Source organism: Diachasma alloeum, unplaced genomic scaffold, assembly GCF_001412515.2.
Source record: "Diachasma alloeum isolate Michigan unplaced genomic scaffold, Dall2.0 Dall_scaffold_00755, whole genome shotgun sequence".
Classification (NCBI taxonomy): domain Eukaryota; kingdom Metazoa; phylum Arthropoda; class Insecta; order Hymenoptera; family Braconidae; genus Diachasma; species Diachasma alloeum.
Genome location: NW_021680885.1, coordinates 66,575 through 89,186, shown reverse-complemented (window position 1 = coordinate 89,186; position 22,612 = coordinate 66,575). Strand labels below are relative to the sequence as shown.

Sequence of the window (22,612 nt, the reverse complement as noted above, 5' to 3'; positions counted from 1 at the left end):
CCCCCCCCCCCTTTAATGAATCCGTTGAAAGTATACCGAATGTACGTTGAAAATATTTTCAACGTACTCTCAACGTAATAAACATCGAAAGCACATTGAATACATGACCGGGGGTTGAAGAATTTTTGACGTCCATGGGCCGTTACGTTGACGTAGGTTGAAAATACGCTGAAGATTCCGCGGAAAAATTGGACATCAAAGAAAAGTATGTTTAGAACGTTGAGACTACGCTGGGGGACCCCGTAAAATTTTGACTCGAGAAAGAGTCCACATAATTCTTTCTATTTATCTCCCTGGGATTTTCAATCATGCAAAAGTGAATAATGACTCCCAGGAACATATCTCCATCATTTGTCGAGATTAATCTCCACAATTGAATGCATTTTCATGATTTCACCTCGAGCCAAAAATGTAAATAAAAAAAAACTTTAAACAGCAAATGTTCCTGCATGATTAATTCTCTTCTCTCCGTTCTATATAAAAAATTAATTTACGTACTTGTCAACAAGTAGAACGTTCTCTTCGAATCTCTTATGACAATACCCCCAGACAGGTATTGAGTCATAGGTAATGTTGACGCTGGAATACTGTATTGGCTCCCCAGTGTTGCTGGATCCCCTTGCCCCTATACTGCTCACCTGCATCAAGAACTCGCCCTGGAATTCCGCCGGGAAGTAACAGCGCGCCATGAACTGTGGATCATAGGCTGGTAATGTCTCGGCTGCATTCATCGAGACGTCTGAAATTATAACGGTGCCTATAAATATTCAAACGATTAATAACACTGTCACACGGTATATAGACTTGGTTCTAGTATTAAGGTGTGAGAAAAAGGAAAACTCAAACCTTATCTTAACGTAAATCGACAGGTGAGAAATTGAGTGCATAATCATCATCCGGTATCAATTAATTGCGAGATTTTTGTCGTGAGATTGATCTTTACCACTGAGAGAAAAAGTGCGTAGGTACGTATTTTTTGCGTGTCATCGTGCAGTTACACTCGTGTGTCCCCATAAATTTTCTGATTCTCTGATTAAGACTGCGGGATGGGAGGTGACGGAGGGGGGCAGATGGGAATCACATTTTTCCCGATGAATTTCTTCGTTAAATTAATTAATTTGCGTGGAGATGAAGTAATTGGAGGACACAGTCATGTGAAAATTATTTGCGGCATCGAGGTCAATTAATTTCACTCTTCTCTTTTTCAGGATGCTCTTAGGCCGGATGTCAAGGCGAGTTTCATCACGCACAAACCCTTAATGGTGATTTAATTTCTCTAAGTTTATTGTGACATTTTTTTAGTGGCTTAGTCGGAAATAAATTGGTCGGATGTTAATTTTGTGAGATTAACGAGTGACAAATAGCATGAGAAAGGGATCAAGAGTTGAAGCCTAATAAGTATATACCATTACCCGAGTGGAATTTGCTTCAGGCCCACCTGAAGCACGATCAGAACTTGATCAGTTTTTTATAAGGTTCGACTGATCCGGTGATTTCTGATGAGAACCTGACCAAGTTCTGATCCAGCAGGTCAGATCCGAAAAACTACAGGCGGGTTCAGATTAAGTTCTGATCAGGTAGACATGATCAGATAATGCCTGATGAGAACCTGACCAAGTTCTGATCCAGCAGATCGGATCCGAAAAACTGCAGGATGATTCAGATCAAGTTCTGATCAGGTTGGCACGATTTCACCCTGAGGTCGGCTGCCTGACCCCAAATTGATCAAATTCCGATTTTATGTCATTGATCGGCATTTGAACGGGGTTAATTGAAGAGAAAATGATCAGATTCAGATTCGGTCCACCTGACATTAATTTTAATAAGTTTTTCGGATAATTTAATTAACTATTATACTATTGAAATTAAGTTTTATCAACCATTATCAATAATTATTTTCAATCTTTAAAAAGGATCATTATACTATAATTAAAATAAATTAAATTAAATTGACTTAATTTAATGAATTTAATTTAATTAATCAATTTAATTAACAGCCAGCCCTTCTCAAATGTACAAAAGGGAGTGATGATGATGCCGTAAATACGTATTAGAGGAGTATCAAACTTACATGCAAATGATCTTGAGAAAAAAATCACCAAATGTCTATTTATTTATTAGTGCTATTGTTATTATCATTATTATTATTCATTAATGAAATAAATAAAAATTTCATTGAACATATTTTATCTCTGAGAATACACACGCACATCCGCGAGATCAGGAATAATCGTAAATTCAACGAATACCCCGATGCAAATCATATAGGTACAGTTTACTCAGTAGTAATAGCGCGATAGCGTAGTGGTTAGAGCATAGGATTAGTAATCATAGGGTCCCCGGTTCGATCTTCAGCATCGGTAAAAAAATGATAAGCTTTTTCAGAGGTAATAACAGCAGAGATTCATTAAGAGAGGCGGCCTATGGTGAAAGAATTGAATTATCTTTTGCTTTGGATTAATTATCATTGATAATTGTTATTAATACTGACAGACAGGTCATCCGGTTTTCATACAGTTGACTTGATCAAGTTCAGATCCATTCGTCCTCATCAAATCCGGATTGGTCAGAGGCGTAACATGTCTGATCAAGACCGGATCCGTCAACTTGATCAATACCTGATCAGCGGTCAGGTCTAACCTGATCCAAACTTGATCAAGACCTGACCGGAATTTCCACTCGGGTTAGTTCAATTTTGAATTTTTCATTTTTTCAATGAATAAAGATGGAAGAAGTTGTGCCCAAACAATATGGGGCCAGCTTCTTTAAAGTATGATATTTAGCCCATAGTTGGGCATGTCTTAGGTACTTGTAGGGACTCACAGAAGATGACCGTGCTCGAGGAACGCACGTGTATTGAGCTACTGGCAGCACCTTCTCGAGGCCTTTCATGCACATGAAGATCGTAAATAACAGAATTCAAGTGTTAAAATCATAAAGACCCATCCCCAAACTAAAACGAATGATATACAACTGTGTATCACTCGTGCACATGCTTAACCACAGCATGGAAGGTCATTAGCGCAGAATCCGTTATTAAATGGTTATGATGTAGTGGCAGGTGCAGACTTCTGCCGACTCGTACAATTTTTGCAGACTGGCTTATGGCCACTCGAGACCACCAGGGTCGTTTAAAGAGGACAAATAATCCATAATCCCCTAAATCCTCAAAAATAAGGGAGAGAAAAATCAACAATGGTAAAAAAGAAAAACACATTAACAATTGTTATTCTATTGATACCTATCCCCTTCGTTTTCATTGAAGATAATGAAGGCACGACAAAAAACATCTCTGAATCACTTGGGCGGAACGCCATAATGATGCCTGCGTATTTTAGTTTTTATTTCCCTCTATTTCACAGGCTCTTTGTATGTTATTTTTTTACGGTCACTCTGGCCGAGACAGCAAAAAACATCGAATGATCGCGGGAATTTTTAGGCGTCGCCGTGAGAGTCAGACGGAATAATTTCACGCGACGAATTGATCCTCCTTCTGAGTCACCTATTTCATCATTCCCTGAATTATTGTTTTTCCTGGCATTCTGAAATAGTTGAGAATCTTAAATTCCCGGTTATTCCTAAAAAACGCAGAATTTCGGATATGTTATGCAATAACGTAAAAAGGAGAAGCAAAATGTGGAATTGAATGCTTAAAAATACGAAAACAATGTTTTTGTAAAAAAACTGGGCCAAGAAAAAGTTTTGTTTGATTCCTACTGGGAAGTCGAAGTTTTCGAAAAATATATAGAAATAAAAAAGGAAGCCAAGTCAGGAATTTTGAATAAATGGTAATAGTGCACAATCAGGTTTCTATAAGAAAAATAGTTCTCAATGGAATAAGTATTCTAAAAAAATTCTCCATGAAATAAAAAATCAGTAGGAGCAGAACCAACGTCCTTGGCGCGGATCAAAGGATGGAGGAGTAGATTGATACAGACAGTGAGTTAAAAAACTCCGCAAAAAAAAAAAATTCTAAGAGAATTAGAATTTAGAGAGAAAAAATTTCCGCTTCACCCAGCCGGGAATCGAACCAAAGGATGGAGCGGATCAAAGGATGGAGGAGTAGATTGATACAGACAGTGAGTTGAAAAACTCCGCGCCAAGAACGTTGGTCCTGCTCCTACTGATTTTTTATTTCATGGAGAATTTTTTAAAAATACTTATTCCATTGAGAACTATTTTTCTTATAGAAACCTGATTGTGCACTATTACCATTTATTCAAAATTCCTGACTTGGCTTCCCTTTTTATAACTATGTATTTTTCAAAAACTTCGACTTCCCAGTAGGAATCAAACAACACTTTTTCTTGGCCCAGTTTTTTTACAAAAACATTTGTTTTTGTGTTTTTAGGCAGATTTTATTATTTTTTTCAAAATAAGCAAGAACTGTTTTGACATCCGGTGAAATTTGTTCTTTTCAATTCAATTTAAGGATAATCGGGCGAAGAAGAAATGTAGGAAGTGAGGCGGAGGGGTTTCTATTGTTTTCCTGCAGAAAACCAATCGCTGAACAAAGAAATTTTTCCCATTCGGATTCAAAATTCAGGGAATATTAGGGAGTATCTCCAGTTAATAATTATTTTTGAAGCTAATCAAATTTATTTGTATCTGTTCCACGCATTGAATGATTTTCAGATTGTTTTTTTTTTAATAAATGAAAAAATATTAATCCATGCGAAAAAGTGGCAACATCGTCGGTAGTCTTTTTTTCACCAGGAGCTGGTACCACTGGCTCGAGGGAGCTTCAATCACAACGCTTCATCGATCTCTCTCAAGAGACGTTTAAATTGACCGCGCTACCCCCACCCGATCGGTACTTGGGACGTTGCTACTCGTTTGGGCTGCGTGCGCAGAAATGTCATTTTTCAGTACTTTCTTCGCTATTATTAATAAACAATGCTCCTAGGCGACAATTTTTTTCACTCAAAAAATCATTGATCACATGTTCTAAATGTGTCTAAAGTTTCATGACATTGGCTGCATTTTTTCCTTGGGTTTTACAGTTTTTTTTGTAATTTCCATAAGATCACGGGTTAAATGACCACTTCTTCAAAAATTCATAATAAATTAACCATGCTCCCCAGCAGTCTGAAACTATGCACACGCCTTTTCTATCATTTAAATACGTAAAAAAAAGAAAAAAATGGCTGCTTTTTTTCCAACCCTCCGGGCTCGCCTGATTAACTTTAACTCATTCATTTTTTATAAGATAGAACATTTCTTGCATCAACAATTGAAGGGAGATAAACAGTTTTACTCCAGATTTATTGTCTCCACCGAATTTCAATTTTTAATAATCTGTTGATAATTTTCTAACTTGATTTGGTTCCTCATTCAATTTTTGCTCTGATGATTCCTATGTGGATTGTATTTCTTGGAAAGATGAATTGATTTCCTTATAGGAATAGTCGCACAAAAGGTTCACAAAGAATTGTTTCTGAAAACATCTGTTTTTTTTTTTATTAAAAATATTTGGGAAACATTGGGTAAAATGGACTCTTCTTACTTCTGGTTTCAGTATTTATAACCAAGGAACAAATTTATCGATTGAGCTCAGTCTAAGCTTATTACAAAGGGGCTGACTGTACTTTAATTTAAAAAAAAATTCTATTTCATCAACAGTTCAATAAGACATCAACATTTTGGAAAGGGTTCAAAGTATCCATTGAATCTCACCGTATTCTACTAATTTTTCCTAAATAATCACAAAATTGTTCGCATTTCACTGTCACTTAATTTAGTGAATTTTTTTCCATGGAATGAAAACATTTTCTGTTACACTCGGAGAAAAATAAATATTTTCTTTTCGAATTTAACTATTCACAGACATTTAATACTTGATCACACAATATTTTCGACACATCTCACTTTTGTCGCATTCCAAACATAAACCGATAACCTCACAAACAGTGCATAAACTACCTTTATGTCCGAGGTCCGCATATGAATATAGATATGGCGGGATGAAATTCGAATTTTCAACGAGACAAAACAAAATAGAACACCGAGTCGATTTTCCGTTTCATTCTAATAAGTGATTTAACGTGAAGAAGAACATTTCCCGTGGTTCTCCATAACAACATCACAACCCACATTCAAATGCACTGGTGGCAACACTTCCACGTTGGATATGAGGCTCAGTTGGACCGGCGCTGCCAACGTTACAACTTGATTCTCCGACTTTATAATGTGAATCGCGAGAATGTGAATATCAACTCGTTGCTATGCGCGTATCTTTTTTACTGTTAATCCAAAAAATACCATAGTTACACCGTTGAAAAGCTCATAGGCGATTTATATAATGTAACTAACGACACTTTCCCGATTTGTCGTCCCGTTTTCATTATACCGAATGTAAATCATTTAGAGGTAGTGGAGGAGAAGTTCTGTCGTGTATAGGGGAGGGTGTGCCTGTACCGCTCAGCGGGTAATACCGCTCACCCGATTTTCTCCACAACCATCAACTTGAAAATTTCTTTCTGTTCCTGATCATGAAGAATTTGATGATAGGATATGATTGTCGGAAAAATTTCACTTTATTTACCACTTTAAACCCCCCTGACCGGGTTTCCATCTTGTCGTTGGTAGGGGGGCTCAGTTGCGGGCGGGGGAGGCTTTAAAAAGGGGCTACCACGACTGCTAAGAGAAACCCACCCAAATCCATGGTGTGAGCCTGGTGTACAACCAGTATATGACCTTATGGTCATATAACCGTGCCTAGGGATGCGTGGCACAGGGGGAGCTGTGTCATTAACGGTGCCTCTCAGAAACCGGGCGATATCTGGGAGTAGTCTTAGGACAAGCCAAGCCCCGGCATACGGCTCTGACCGGGTGAGACTGCTCTTCCGTGTTACTCGTGGGACCAAGAATGGAAACCATTTTCAAAAAAGTATTAGTTGAAGAAACTTCTCCCGGTGGGGCCAGTTATGGCGAACACCCGGAGAGGACCACTGGCGACTCTCGGACTAACTCGGTTGGGGGAAAAAACAAACGAGGCAGGCTGAGCGGTGCCGCCAGAAAGAAGATGAGGAGGCAGAGGCAGCACCAAACTTCGGGGGCATTAGCAACCTTGGTCGAAGCTGCATCTCAGGCTGAAGTGGCTGGTGATGTGGGGGCTCAGAAGAGGGCTGAAAAACGACTTCTTCCTGAGCACACCACGCCTAGTCCCATCACCAGGCTAAGAGAGAAAAAAATTAGGAAGCAGGATCAGGGCACATATGCCCAGATAACTGCAAACTCATTAAAGCTGACAGTGATACCGCAGTTGTATCCGGACCAGAAGCTGGACACCGGGGGGGTGACAGAGATGAAGAAGCTCCTGAAGGGGGCCATATTGGCTTCACCAGACGGAGTTAAAGCACCCACTTTAGACGGGGTCTGGGAGAGGGACGGTGCGGTTGTGGTGAACTGCACAGACGAGGCCATAGGAAGCTGGCTGAAGAGTCTGTTCCCTGAGAATACAATAGCTGGGCACACCATCCACGTTGTGGTGCTGTCGGAGCTACCTAAGAAGCATCGAGTGGTGATATACGTGGAGGACCCTGAAATTACTTCTCAGGAAGCTTTGCGTTTTCTTGAGAAGCAAAATGCAGGCCTGAAGGCCAGTAAGTGGGTCGTCGTTCGGGGCAGCGAATCTAGGGACGCCAAGAGTACCCATTTCGCTGCGCTGGTCGATGACGGGTCGCTTGCTGGACTGAAGGGATGTAACTTTAGACCTCACTGTGGGCTCCAAAAGTCTACCGTAAGGGAGCTGAGGAGAGACCACAGTGAGGTAAAGAAGACGGGTACGTCTGAAGTATCAGAGAAATAGCTATCATAGCTATAAATCGGGTACAGATCGTACAGATCAACTTGCATCACAGTAAGGCGGCTTCGGCGACACTAGCCAAGCTTCTAGCTGGGATGCAGACAGTAATAGCATTGATCCAAGAACCTTGGATAATCAACAATGCTATTCAGGGAATGACTGGTTGTGGCAAGATATATCATGCCGATACACCAGAAAAATTGAGAACCTGCCTAATTATTAAAGGATTGGATTCTTTTCTCTGTCTACAGTTCAGCGGGGGAGACCTAACTGCGGCTCAAGTGAGGTTAAACCTAGGACAAGCCAGGGTTATGGATATAGTAGTAGGGTCGGCTTACATGCCCTTTGATTCAACAGAGCCACCCCCACCGGATGAAGTAAAAGAGCTGTGCAACCATGTGAAAAGGAGGAGGCTTCAACTCCTGTTGGGCTGTGACGCGAACTCCCATCATGCAGCATGGGAGAGCACCGGTTGCAACAGCAGGGGAGAGAGCCTCCAAGAGTTCATCATGGGGGCAAGGCTCCATATTTCAAACAGGGGGACAGAACCAACTTTCATGGACCGTAGGCGACAGGAAGTACTAGACATAACTCTGGCAACGGATGATGTGGCTGGCTTGGTTGGAGACTGGAGGGTCTCAAAGGACCTCTCGGCCTCGGATCATAGAACCATAAGAATGTCCGTTCTTTTTGTGGAAGCGACTGAGTGGAGCGGAAACCCACGGCGGACCGACTGGGGAAATTATCGGAAGAGTCTAGCACTTAGGCTGAGGATGATTTCTCTCAGATTTGGCAGCAAGAAGCAACTGGAAGAGGCCTGTAAGGTCTTGCACCGGGTGATAATTGACTCATATGAGGAAAACTGTAAGCTGTTACCCAGAAGGCGGAAGACTGAGATACCGTGGTGGTCAGAAGACGAACTTGGGGGACTCAGGAATGAAACCAGAAGGGCTTTCAACAAGGCAAAGAATGCGAGGGAAGGTCCCCGTAAGGAAGCAGCCTGGACGACTTACAGGGAACTTCTCGCAAAGTATAACAAGGCAATAAAAGCCGCCAAAGACAGGTGCTGGAGGGCTTTCACGAGCACCATTGAGAGCCAATCAGAGACTGCCATCCAGGCGAAAATCCTTGGTACAAACAAGACCACATATCTAGGGAGCCTACAAGCACCGGATGGGAGCAATACGGAGACAATGGAGGAAACATTGAAACTTCTAATGGAAACAGTGGAGGGACAATTCGCTGCCAAGGGATATGCCATAGGAGCCTTCTTGGATGTTGAGGGAGCTTTTGACAGCACCTCGAACGAAACCATAGAAGAAGCTATGAAGAAGCATGAGATCCCTAGGACGATCATTGCTTGGACATAGACCATGTTAAGGGGTAGAAGACTGTCGGCTAATCATAGACAAAGCTATATAGAAGGACGCCCAGCCAGAGGAGGTCCGCAGGGGGAAGTTCTCTCACCTCNCCCAGCCAGAGGATGTCCGAAGGGGGGAGTTCTCTCACCTCTGCTGTGGAATCTGGTTGTGAACGAACTTCTGGAAAGGCTGGGTGGAGCAGGGTGTCACTGGCTTTGGCGATGATGTGGCAATAGTGGTTAGAGGCGGTTTTCTGAGGGTGCTCAGAGACCTGATGGCGACGGCACTTGACATCGTTGAGAGCTGGTGCAGGGAAACTGACCTCTCGGTGAATCCCGCCAAGACCACAGTCCTAGTCTTCACAAAAAAAGAAAAGCCCGAGACGATCAGACCCGTAATATTGAACGGCTCGGTAGTAAACTACACCAACAAAGTAAAGTATCTGGGAGTAATTCTAGATAATAAACTCAGTTGGAAGGATCACATCTATACACAGAGAAGCAAAGTGTTTGCCTCGATGTGGGCATACAGAAGGGCCATTGGGAAAATCTGGGGGCTAAACCCCAGAATGACACTGTGGCTCTATCAGATGGTATTGTTACCGAGGCTAATGTATGCTGCGGTAGTCTGGTGGCAGAAGGGGAGGAATGGTGGAAACAAGGAACCTGTTGCAGGGCCTACAGGGAACTTTCCTGAGGGTCGCGACGGGGGCCATGAAAACCACACCTACTGAGGCGCTAGAAAGAGCACTCAGTATTCTGCCTTTGGACCTCAGAGTGATTAGCTGTGCAAGCACAACAGCCTACAGACTACGGTGTCAGCAGAAATGGAAATCGATAAGCCAAGGTCATACCCAACTTGGCTTGATTAATGCAAATCCCTTCACGGACAAGTCTGACAGGATTCAGAGAAAATATCAAATTAGCAAAGCCTTCAAAACTAGAATACCATTCAGAGAGGAGTGGTTAGATTCAAAACTTAAACCAGGACCCAAGGAGGATTACTGGTTTACCGATGGATCTGGCTACAATGAACGCTTTGGGGCGGGGATCTATCGATTGAAGGATGGCTTCGGGGAAAGCTTCCCCCTGGGCCAGCATACAACAGTCTTTCAACCCGAGGTGTTAGGCATAGGCAAGTGTGCCGAGCACCTGGTAGCCAAAGAGACGGAAGGGATGAAAATCTTCATCTGCAGCGACAGCCAGGCGGCCATAAAAGCACTGGAGAAAGCCACTACTAATTCTAAGGTGGTGTGGGAGTGTATGCAAGCACTTTCCACTTTAGGGAGAGGAATAAAGTCACCCTAACCTGGGTTCCGGGCCACCACGGAATACAGGGTAACGAAGAGGCGGACTGGCAGGCCAGAAGAGGAGCGGAAGGCGTTCCTCCGGAGGATCTAATTGGTGTGCCTTTCGCAGTGGGAGAAAAGATCATAAAAGATCACCTACAGCGGGAATTCGAAAAACGCTGGCGGACTAACATAACCTGTAGACAGGCTGTTTATGGGGGAGCAGTCAAATAGAAGGACTAGAGAACTTCTGGCGCCGAACAGGAAAAATTTGAGGGTTGCGATAGGACTTCTCACAGGCCACACTACCCTCAGGGCTCACCTGTACAACATGAAGCTAGCTGAACAGGCAGGCTGTAGACTATGCGAGGACGGTAGAGAGGACGCCGCACATATTCTGTGCGAATGCCCCCTACTGGCTATACGTAGATATAGGAGCTGGGGCCAGGCTTTCATGGAACCAGCTGACCTAAATGAAGTGGCGGTGACCAGCCTCATTAGTCTAGTGAAAGACAGGGCTGGGGCTGGTGGACTGACCAGCATAAGGCGGAAGTTACAAAAAATCGTATGATTTAGGTGACTCTGGGCAAGAAATTGACCGGCTGCATTCCTCTAAATTCTAAAAATGTTGAATTCTACCACTTCAAATATGAAAAAACACGTAACAAAGGTTTGAGGTCTTTACACTGCAAAATTTGTGGACTTCTAATTAAGGTTTTTGATAGTTTTAAACGCTGAATTCTTCTATTAAACTGTGGTTATTCGATTCGTGGTACTTTCACGCGTAATTTGAGACCAATTCGAACTGAAAACTCCACTCATGTCAATAATTATCAACAATTTTGTTGACGCCGAGCGGAGCCGGTAATACCGCTCATAGGATCGGCCACAGCGAGTACAGGTTAGGTTACGGCGCGAGCGATACACGCAAAACCCTATGAGCGGCATTGGAATCGTACCGAGCGGTATTACCCGACGGCGGGTAGTACCGCTCAATAGGCTCTCTATTTTATTTTCAATCAATTTTGTGGATTCTAAGGAGAATTAGGTGTCTACACTTCGAGAATAACGAGTTCAATGCTTAAAGAAGTCTCACAAATACGTTTTTTATACTCAAGTTGAAATATAAAATATAAAACTGGCATTTCCCCTTAGGTGGGCGGTACAGGCACACCCTCCCCTAGATACGCGGTGCGCTCGGCCTGATGTTTTGCTCAGTCGGTCAAAACTTTTCTTGGCCGATACGCTGCCGCGTATCTCGATTTTTGCGACGGTTGTGAGGCAATAAATAAATACATGATGTTTAGTTGGCTGAGGTGAATGGTTTATGGGCGAAGGGAGGAAGTCTACAAAAAAGTTGCAGACCCGGTTGTGTGTCGGGTCGATGCCAATTTCATTAAAGATTACACCGAGATTCACTTCTCGCCGGAAGTTGATGCGAGTTTTTTCTGGATTTAATACACTTTTTCCTGGTTTAATGCATTCTATATTAAGGAATGATTATTTCCTTAGGTTCTCTTGCTAAGATGTTTGTTCTCTTGCTAAGGGGGAACAGTGGAGGTGTGGCAGGAAGGTTCTCGCTCTTAGACTCACCGACAGGCTCAACAGCTCCAATCTAACACAATGCAACGACTTTAGCTTGAAGTGAGTGCAAACTAGCTGTATTCTAATCCCACCACTCCCACAACCACCCCCCACTCCCACTTCCAGTGGGAGTGGGTGGTGTGGTGGGTTCTCCCACTTTTACAGTTGTATCACTTCACCTCGACCTCCACATTTCCCTCCCTCTCTCTTAAGTGAGGGTAATATCTGACAGAATATCGTGGGAATAGTATTTTTTTCAACACTAAATTAGATATTGACAAGTTGTTTTCACATTTTATGAAAATAACAGCAATTTTCGTTTACCAGCAGAACTCATTGTGTACGTGACGGTTTTATGTGGGATTCACCTCTCTACTCGACTCAAACCGCAGAACCGCTGTTGCTCATGGCGTTAACCAGACTTCCTACACAAGAGTTTTATGTTTCTCACATCTCGCATTTCCGTGTCGTTTCATCTTCATTTTTTTCGTCTCGAGTGAAGTATGATAATATTCTTTATCGCTCAAGCACCTTCGATGGGTCAGAAAAATTCTTATCAGACAAATATTTTCCCCCCAGGTTTTTCTGTCTCTTTCAGAAACCTGTCCCAGGTTTTTTTTCTTGCTAGTCCGGAAGTATGCTATTAGCTGGATCTTGTCTAGTGCTCCGATCTCGAGGCATTTAATTACCTGAGTTTTTTCCCCTCTTTTCCTTTTCCATCAACAGGTAGACGGTTATGGAGAGAACACGTGTGTGCGGCACGCGTGTTTATTCATATTTCTTATGGGGATTCTTTGGTTTGAGTTGATTTATATTTTTCACCTTTGGGTGGATTAGTTTGATTTCATTATTGATCATTAATTTTTTGAAATAATTGGATTAACAAATGCTTGATTACATTGTAGGAAAAATCAGTTCACATATTGTTTACTGTTCAAAAATCTTGATATTGTAAGAGAATGGGTGATGTCATTCATTAACGTTATCGATATTCAATTTCGTTTGCAAAATTGACATTCTTGCATGATTTGATATGAATATCCAGTGTCTCATGACAGATTTGTCTATTTATTAGTAATTTCTGGTGAAAACCTTGAAATTTAAAGACTTAGCTTTGATTTTAAGAAGTATTTATTGTAAAACTCGGAGATGTATATTTGAGTCAGAAAAGTTTTATCGACGTAGTGACAACGCCACTTTTTCTATACAACTATACTGTAAGATAAAAGACCTTCAAAATTATCGGAGCTTCCCCGAAAGTTTTGTTGCATAGCAACGAGATATTGTTCGCAGCGCGGGGGATTTTTTATTGCAAAATTTCTCCTGATCGTTGATATGTAGGAAAACATGAGGATAATATCTAATGAATTTTGAAGGGCGAGATGTATTTAGCAGATTATTCCCCCATCTGCATGTCAACCAATAGAAATGTAGTATTTATCGTTTTGTGGAGGGATAGGCGTAGAATTATTTCGATTATTTCCCCCATCACCCTTCCAACCAATAGGGTTGCGGGATTCAACGTACCGTGGCCCAATTAAAAGAGAATTATTTCAATTATTTCCCCTATCATCCTTCCGAACATTAGAATTGTCGTTTTCGACGATTATTGTTGAAAGAATTTTAATTAAGAAATCGGTTTCACTTTGAAAATTCTCATCATGATAAAAACGTTTTTGACTTAAAAAACTTTTTTGTCTATAAGAAATACAAAAATTTAAAAAAATAGACACAGTGTCACAGAAAAATACTACCCTGTTAAAAATTATTGCTTGAAATTTCCGGTAGAATTTTTGGAAATTGTTAGCAAGTAACAGTTTCCCTGAAAACACAAGGAATTTCATCATTGAAAATTCATAATTTTATTAACAAATCAGCGGAAGTTCTACCTTTTGGCTCAATTATTGAATGAAAATTACTAAGAACCGGGAAACTTCCAGTAGATGTATTCCTAAATGCATCATGCATTGAAAATTGAAGTAAGTTGGGGAATTCTAATGCTTCTGCTGCTTAACGATTCAAAATTTCACTGAATTTTCAGCCGTAGTGCCCCGAGTGTTCCAAAAATGTCAAAAATTGAGGGGGAGACGTTTGCAGATTACAATTCCAAACGCGCAGCTCGATAAAAATTTTCTACAATTTTGGAGCATAGGGGCATTCGGTTGAATTATTCCCCCATTTGAATTTTGACCCATAGAAATATTGTATTTGACGTTTTTGTGGACTAAAGCCATAGTCGAAACAATTCTACCCTCATCCCACCGCAAATCAAAAAACTGCATTGATATTGGTGGCCACTCAGATGGGAGAAGAAGCTGTAAAATTTGAAATTTCACGATCATTTCCCACTCAATCGAATTGAATGTCGCTCTCCTAAAATTTACTACGAAACTGTCCATGAAATTTCAATTTTTTTCAACAATGTCCAGAGATAATTCCATGTAAATACCTCTTATCAGAAGTACAATTGCTTCAACCCGAAAAAATAACATCCTGGTTAAATGAAAAAAATCTACGTATTTGAAAATCATTTTTGATATCAATTACCATGAAACTTTTAAAAATAGTCGGTATAATATTTCGGAGCTATTTGATATTGTCATTTTTATTCGTTTCTCACCATTACAAAACTTGGTTTCCTTCACTCGTCACGCTTTCTACGCGTACACATTACCATCCGCATCCAGAAGAACTCAGCAATTATTTAATAATTCGCTGATGAAGGGAAGAGCATGAAGTAAAGTACCGGGAGCCAATACAATTCTCCATTAGACACAAGAGTTCGACGTCCTCCTGGGTGTAAACCGGGTAAACCCTCATCCTTGCTACTTAGGTAGTCTTTATTGTTTAACAGCTAGACGTAATTGGTGTAATCAAGGCGTACGCAGAGTCAGGTCATGCGATTTGTGCTCTACGCATTTAAGTTTTGTCTTCTTATTTTTTTCTTGAAAGACACTCGAAGATAATAATTTAGATCCCCCTCTTTTATTTAGAGGACGACCCCAATTATTCAATCAACTTTTCCAGTTTTTTGTGGGTGATTATTACCTTCACTTCTTCCTCCGAATCTTTTATTTGGTTCTATGTAATAATTTAGGTATCTAGTGGGAAATTAGAGGTTAGGGTTTTAATCTCTTTGATGTTGTGATGATTGCGGCAATATATTTCTGAGGGAAACGTAAGGCATTGACTAATGAATTTCGAATGTGTGGAGTCATTCGAAAATTTCGTTGGAATTGAATGAACAATCAGTTGATAACTATTGATGATAATTATCCCATTTTCGTAGGTATTTAGTTGATCAGTTAACCCCTCACGGACGGGGCCCTTCGGTTACCAAGTGTAGTTTGCGCTCAATACAACTCGAATTTGATTAATTCTAATGAATGGAAAATTATAAAACTGATACCTAATTCAAGCTACAGTATTCCGGTTTTCAATTTTATTTCTCGTTTAATCTCGTGATGCACTGAGAAAAAAATCTCCCAAAAATTAGTGTGCTGTCCCCCAACGCCGGGACATAACATAGGGTCGTCGAAAAATTCATAAGTGGCACCCTAATTTTTGGTGGGACTCCGGCCACTTTTTCGGGGGATTCCCGTAAAAATTAGTGTGCCACATGCGAATTCTCCGATGACTCCCTGTTATGTCCCAGCGTTGGTGAACAGCACACTAATTTTTGGAAGGATTCTCACAAAATTACGATGTATTTTTTTCTCCGTGTGCAGCGAGACCGAGACCATCTGTACAAAGTATTGTGTTGTGAAGTCTCTCGTGGCACCACTAGTCTGATCAAGTTATTTTTCATAGATTTGTGTGAGTAGTTAATCGGTTCATTCAGAAACAATTATCTGTTCATTTCAAATGAATTTTTATTAATTATATCCATTTAATTGAATTTTTATTAAAAATGCAGGAAGTATTTCATCTTATCGGAAGAATTATTCAAACTGGAAAATTGAAAATCGAAAAAAAATTATTTTCCCATGATCTATTGAAAATTGATGAAAACGGATACCCAATTTTATTCTTTAGTGTCAATAAATATTTTCACAAGAAGTCCAAATATGATGGAAATTGGATATTTCCCGTTAATTTGATTTTCATACGATTATTCACATGAAAACAATGACGTCATCGAAAAATATGGCATGGCTGAACTTTTCTCGGCGAGGCAAACAACTTTTGTAGAGGTGAAAAATATTGTCATTAAAAAAAACTGATTTTATGCTCGTAGCATAGAAACATAAGCAATGGGGGCCTGGATTCCATCAGGACTAAGTTTCCCCCTCCAAACCCTACAACTTGTATTTGAACAATTTTGCTGTTCCTCCTTTCTTACAAGAGATATTGAGCCGTACTGTTTCAAATGGGACACCCTGTATATCAAAAGTTGCTCGATAGGTCCATTGAGCCACCGCAGACTTTTAAATCATCATCAATGAATTCATGGAAACTCTCTGGTAATATATTTTCATTCAAAATTCGAATTAATCTAGGGGATAATTTATAAATAGAAGTTCTCCATTGCATTAGAATCAACATTTCCGCAATTGAAATTCATGGAATTATTTTGTTCCACTGAACTAATGATGCAAAAAGGTTAAACCAAATTATCCACTGGTTGTAGTATCTCATTTTTCTGATAAATGACTTGGCAAAAAGTGCCCTCGAAATTGTTTTTTCCGTTCATCCATAACTTTTATCCTCTCCTTTGTACATCCTCGACTTCTCCCCGAGGATGCGCCATATGGTCCATGGCGTGGTATGTGTCCTCTCGCTCTTCGGCGCTTCATCCTTCCTAATGACGGGATGAACCGTTGTGCGGAGATGCCACATTCGCCACAGTATAGGGATAATACCCCCTCAAATCGTCAATCGTCAAAATGAAATACAGCAATTTTCAAACCGAAAAAAGTAAAAAATTATTGAATACTATCGTTTATCTCAATACGAGCATTGAGAATGTATCACCATCTTTCATCCAACTTTCACAATTTTCTTTAGATTGTTGGAAAACTATCGATCGGATTGACATGGGGAAATATACCATTTCTTTGTTTTGCCACTATTATTAAATGATTCATGAAGTTTTATCACTGTGAAACCATTTCCCTGCATTTTTTCGAAATGTAGAAAAATGCTCCATATGAGCCGAAGACTTCGTTTAATAAAAAGTCTGGTAACAAAATTGCTAGGTACCTAGGAATTGGTTGCTTAGCAATTTTGTTACCAGACCTTTTCCCAGGTAGTAATCGTCGATCTTCAACAACCGTCCAAAACTTGGCTCAACCTCGACTTGCCGACTGTTGGTAAACAAGCTTGGACCATAATTTAGCCCATGGTTAAGCCAATCGTCAGCCAATGATGCATCTTGAGCCTTGGTTACCAGGGCCGGACTAAGAATGGACGAAGATTGTCCGCCGACGCTTGGTCAACGAGAGACTACCAACATTTGCCCAAGCCTGATAGTGAATGAGTAGCCAGAATCGACAGACGTTCATTGGCTGCCGTTCCTGGTTCAAGCTCGACTAGCCCGTCTTCGGCCAAGCATTGGGTAGGACAGGCTTCCTCTAACATTGGTCCGACTGTGGTAACGATGGCTCAAGTCCTACCACTGGCTGAACACTGGCTCAATCACTGGCTGAATTATGCTTCACGCTTGCCCACCAATGCCCGATGAATCAGAGTTGAGTCAAGCTTGAACTAGCTGTTGAGAAGAGGGGGAGGCAGGCGTATTTGTAAAACTCTCAGGGCCGAAGAAGGGGCGGAAAGCGAAAATAATAATAATAATTGTGATAATAATTACAAAGATCAAATCTTCGAGTGTAATGAAAAATTAAAAGTGTGGGTTAATGAAAAATGCTCAGGTGGGGGAACGGGGCGGTTTCACAGCCCTTGAATAACCAAGTGATTAATAAACAATGAAATCGTAATTAATCGGGGTTATATTTAAAAACTCATTCAGCAAAGAATGAAATCGAGATAGAGTTCATATATGGACGACGTGAGTTAACACACTGATAGAACGGTTTAGTCGAACTAAACGAGACTTTTTAACTATTACCACGATTCGTTAACTATTAATGAATCGCGGTAACAGTTAAGAAGCCTCGTTTGGCGTAACTGAATCGTTCCACCTTTTCTATCAGTGCAGGAATAAGAATTGCATGGTAGACTAGAAGTTAAGGCAGACTCATGGTAGACTAATACCATGGCAGTTTCATGGTAGACTAATGATGCGAGGGTCGTGAGTTCGAGACCAGCTCGTGGTAGTTATTTTAAGTTAATAAATTTGAGATTTTCACAGAACGATGCGTTAGGGATGGGTGGATTAGAAGATAATCAATCATACAAATTATTGGATGAAAATTATTTTTGATTTTCTCTATCCTTTAAATCAATAATCATTAATCACGGCTAACGACTGGCGACCGAGTTAGACCCAGCCTTGGTGGCCAAGAATGGACTGAGTTGAAATTAAAAGTTTAGAGGTGCCTTAAGGAGATAAGATGGTTAAATCAAAATCGAACGATCCACTTCGAAATGACGGCGATCTATGCGTTAAATCGCGAAATCGATGTATCGCGTTAACTCGCGATGTTGACATATTAGTGTATAGTACAAACTGAGTTGAAATTAAAAGTTGCGTTATCATTTTCGGGCTCAACGAGCCTTAGGCCAGCCTTGGATGCCTGTCTTGTCCCAGGACTAGCCAAGGTTGGGCCGCCCTTGAAACAAGCTTGGGCCACTTGTTAATTCCTACCTGGATTACTAAATGAAGTCTCGGGTCATAGATATGAAATATGCGTGAACGCTGAGACAGAAAGTATCACAAATTACTGGACTTCCGAATACAACTCGTAAGAATGTCGTCACATTTTCTCTATAATAGTACATAGTTAAATATTTTCAGCATAAATTTGCAGTGCACTTCCTGGGAATTTTCATGAAATGAGAGTTCAACTGAAATTAAAAAATATTGTCATTGACAATTTTTCATTTAATGAAGCAATCAATGAGAACTATGTGTTTCAGTTCAATTATTGCATGGAAACTAATAGAAATCAAGAACATTCAGTGTAATCTGGTACAGAATAGTCATATTTTGATTGAAAATTTAAGTAAGTTAAGGGAATTGTTGTATACCGGCTGCTTAAGAATTTCTAATTTCAGTTGCATTAATTTTTCACTGAAATTTGGAATTTCATCATGTTTCCCACACTAAATGGATTCCAATTTCACTTTCTTAAAAATGATTACTAAACAATCCATGTGATGACAATTTTTTTTTCGACAGTGTATTTTCATCTTTCCTTTGTACACCTTGTGTATTTCCTAACTAGTACTGTAATTTTGTATGATTTTCCTCTCAATCCATTTTCAAACACCGACTTTCTCTGCGGTGATGAATATTACAGGTTCCAATAAAAACAACACTGTCTCCGAACAATTTTCACCACCGGAAGTTCATTGGAACAGGCTCACTCCATGGAACAAGCCCACATCTTTATAGTTACAGAAACCTTCGTAAAACGAAACATAATATCTTGAGCATAGTTTGGGAACCCGGGCTCCCCGAGTTTATGCCCACTTAAATGTTTTTCCCCAAAAAATACAATAATGAACCGAAGTAGAGGATGAATTCAGCGATGAAGATGAAGTTTTGACCGAAACGTACACGAGTCTGAAGCAACAATGTGGTATACCCGAAACATAACCGGATGATGCTGCCGTTCGTTACTGGGTGAGACATCCTCTCGTTCTTCGGGTTCAACATCTCGAAGGGTATAATCGATGGAACAATAAAAAATGAAAAAGGTCAACTGCTTCCGGCGCGTGTGCTTTGACTCCGATAAACAGTCCTCGATCGATTATTCGATCCATCGAAATGGGAATAGAATGTGTCGAAATTGATTGGATTATTTTGCAACATCATCTTTATTCTCTCTACTATTTACTCTCATTTGTTTTCATATTGATCTGATGTCAATTATCTCAATCAACTGCCAAATGAACTCAAGAAACAAGTTTTTGCAGTCGATTAGAGTGTGTTTAGAAGGACGAGAATGTCGATGCATTATGGATGGGCAAAAGGGGGAGGGCATCCCGCGTAGAGTCAATTAGGCTGTGTGCGGCTGCACCTGTTACGGTGAGTTCTCTCTTTCCACCGCCATTCGTCCGCCTCTTTTACCTTCATCTTTCTTCATTTCTTTTTCCTCTCCAACTTTTTACCTTCTTACTCATTTCGTTTTGCTCGGTGGAAAAAAATTAAAGGCTCCTTTTTTTGCGCTTCCTGTTCTCGTCTTCGCTTACCCACCGCGAAGCTTTCTTTAGTTCTCCTGATCCTCCTTCTTCACTCCCGTCTCGTCTTACTGCGATTTCTCGCGTTATGTGATGAGCAAGGAGATCCCTTTCCCTCGGCTCGTTAAGTTCGTCGGTGGTCCCAGTTCATAAGCTCTAACTTTATATTCTAATAAAAATTTTGAGGTTTTATCTATTTAATCGGAGTGGGCGAAGGGAAACAGATTTGGAAAATTGTTGATATGAGCCGGTTGGGCACAATTAGTTGGGATAGTCTTTTTTTTTCGTTATTGGTTTTTTACGGTCAACAATTGTCAGGGTTCATTGAATTGGGGAAATTTACGATCAATTCTTCGGGCAAACTGAATTTTCTAGGAGTTTTGCGATATCCCCCTAAAGTTTCAGCAATTTAGAAAACAAAAGGAATTTCATTTACAATAAAAAAAAAGGGAATTTCATGGACAGTTTACATAGTGAAAAATCAACGGTGCTCATGTCCATAGAGTGCGGAGTGAAATATTTTGGTGTTAAAATCAACGAAATTTCGGAGTGAAATTAACATCGAGCTCTTCGTTAAAACTAGAAGCGGGGTTGATAATTTTATTGACAGAGTGAAAAATTGAAAAATGTCAATTTTACACTATTCAGTGTGAACTGCACTGAATCAGTGGTATCATTCCGTGCAGTGTTATTCGTTACACTTCCCACGGTGATAACATGAACATCGAAGTTCTTCTCACCAAATTTTTAGTCCACACTAGGATTTGGTGTCATTGAATTGATAGTTAGCAACATTGAATTCAATTTGGGGGAAAAACAATGAAATTTTCAATTTCACATACAATTTTACGACGAAAGTCTTTGTAATTTCAGTGGAACTGTCATTGATAAAAATTTCTAAAAAGTATATCGGAAGTTTCGTCCCAAATGTTCAACAGTCTTTAAATTACAAAAATTGTTCTTGAAACAATTATAAAAGAGTTTTTTTTTAGAAGATTTGACGCAGGATAGTTCGTCGTATTGTGTCTCCCAGCGAAATTTAATGTCTGTTCCAAGATTTTCAATGAAATACACTCCACGAAGCTAGCTCCTTATTTGCGCAATTGTCACAAACTTCAAAAATAAATCAGTCCTTCCGACATTACCGCGAATTGGGGCGCATCCATTTCATTCTCTGATGGCCACCAAATTTTAGTTCCAATCTAAAAATAATTTCTCTAACTTCCGGTCGTGTGAACGCACATGTTTGCTTTTTTTCTACTTCTTTTTTTTCTGATATTTTCATGAATAAAGGGAAATTAGTCGGCAACGTGAGGATAAAATGAATGTGCAGATTCAGCAAAAATTTTTTCATTAAAGAAGGGGAAAAATGCACGCATTTCCGGTGGATTCATTTTTCAATGAATAAGGCAGACTAGTAAATCGCGAGCTGGCTTTGGTTGTGCCCAGGCTATCTCGCTCGAGTAGAGAATATTCAACCGAGAATTAAATAAATCGTACGCTCTTGTTTTCTCTTGCTAACCACTCGGTTTGCCATCTCGTTGCTTTCCTTTTCTCATTAACGCTATTAACGCCCAAGTGATGCGCCTTGGTTGAGGGTATGTAGTGAGACACGGTGGGCCTTAACGAGCTACACGCGAAACGCAACTGGAAGAGTGGAACGCACCATAGATACGAAATAACTATTCGATGCTATCGGGGGTATTATGCGAATTGCCGGATATCCGGTTTAAGATCGAAATGTTACCGATTTTCTTGCGGAGCTGATTTCATTTATTGAGGTTTATGTTTTGTAATCCTATGGGGGAGATTATTCAATTTCGTTTGGAAGTAGGAAAATCAATGCCAATGAAGATGAATGGGAGCGTCAGTAGAGGAAATTGTTGAAATGAAGATTGCGTTCTCGCTGGTAGAAAAGATACTCCGGAAATTTTAAGAGACTATTTTTTCAATCCAAATTTCATCCAATACAATACACCATTCGACGTCGCGTGGTGCGGCCTACATAGTTTTTAACTGCTAATTTTTGGTAATTTTTGATAATTTTGATAATCTCGTGGTTGCTACATAAAAAACATAAGATTTTCAAGTGGAGCGAACCTCTCGTCCAAAAATATTCTCAGGTATTTCCATCAAGGTTCCCTGCATACGAACAAAGTTGTCAAATTTTTCTGAAAAATTCGACTTTTTCGTTTATTTTCAACGAACCTATCGGGAACTACCCACTCTCTCTCTCTCTCTCTCTCTCTCTCTCTCTCTCTCTCTCTC

The 22,612-nt window shown here is 40.2% G+C and overlaps 1 protein-coding gene across 3 annotated transcripts in view; it reads right to left on the bottom strand.

Annotated features, from left to right (window-relative positions):
- The window catches only part of LOC107044529, a 103,542-nt gene that overhangs the window by 26,282 nt on the left and 54,648 nt on the right, over positions 1 to 22,612 (bottom strand). For all 3 annotated transcript variants that reach the window (XM_015266441.1, XM_015266442.1, XM_015266443.1), the window contains exon 2: positions 499 to 739. In XM_015266441.1, the coding sequence (XP_015121927.1) occupies positions 499 to 739 (241 nt within the window). The remainder of the gene's footprint in view (positions 1 to 498; positions 740 to 22,612) is intronic.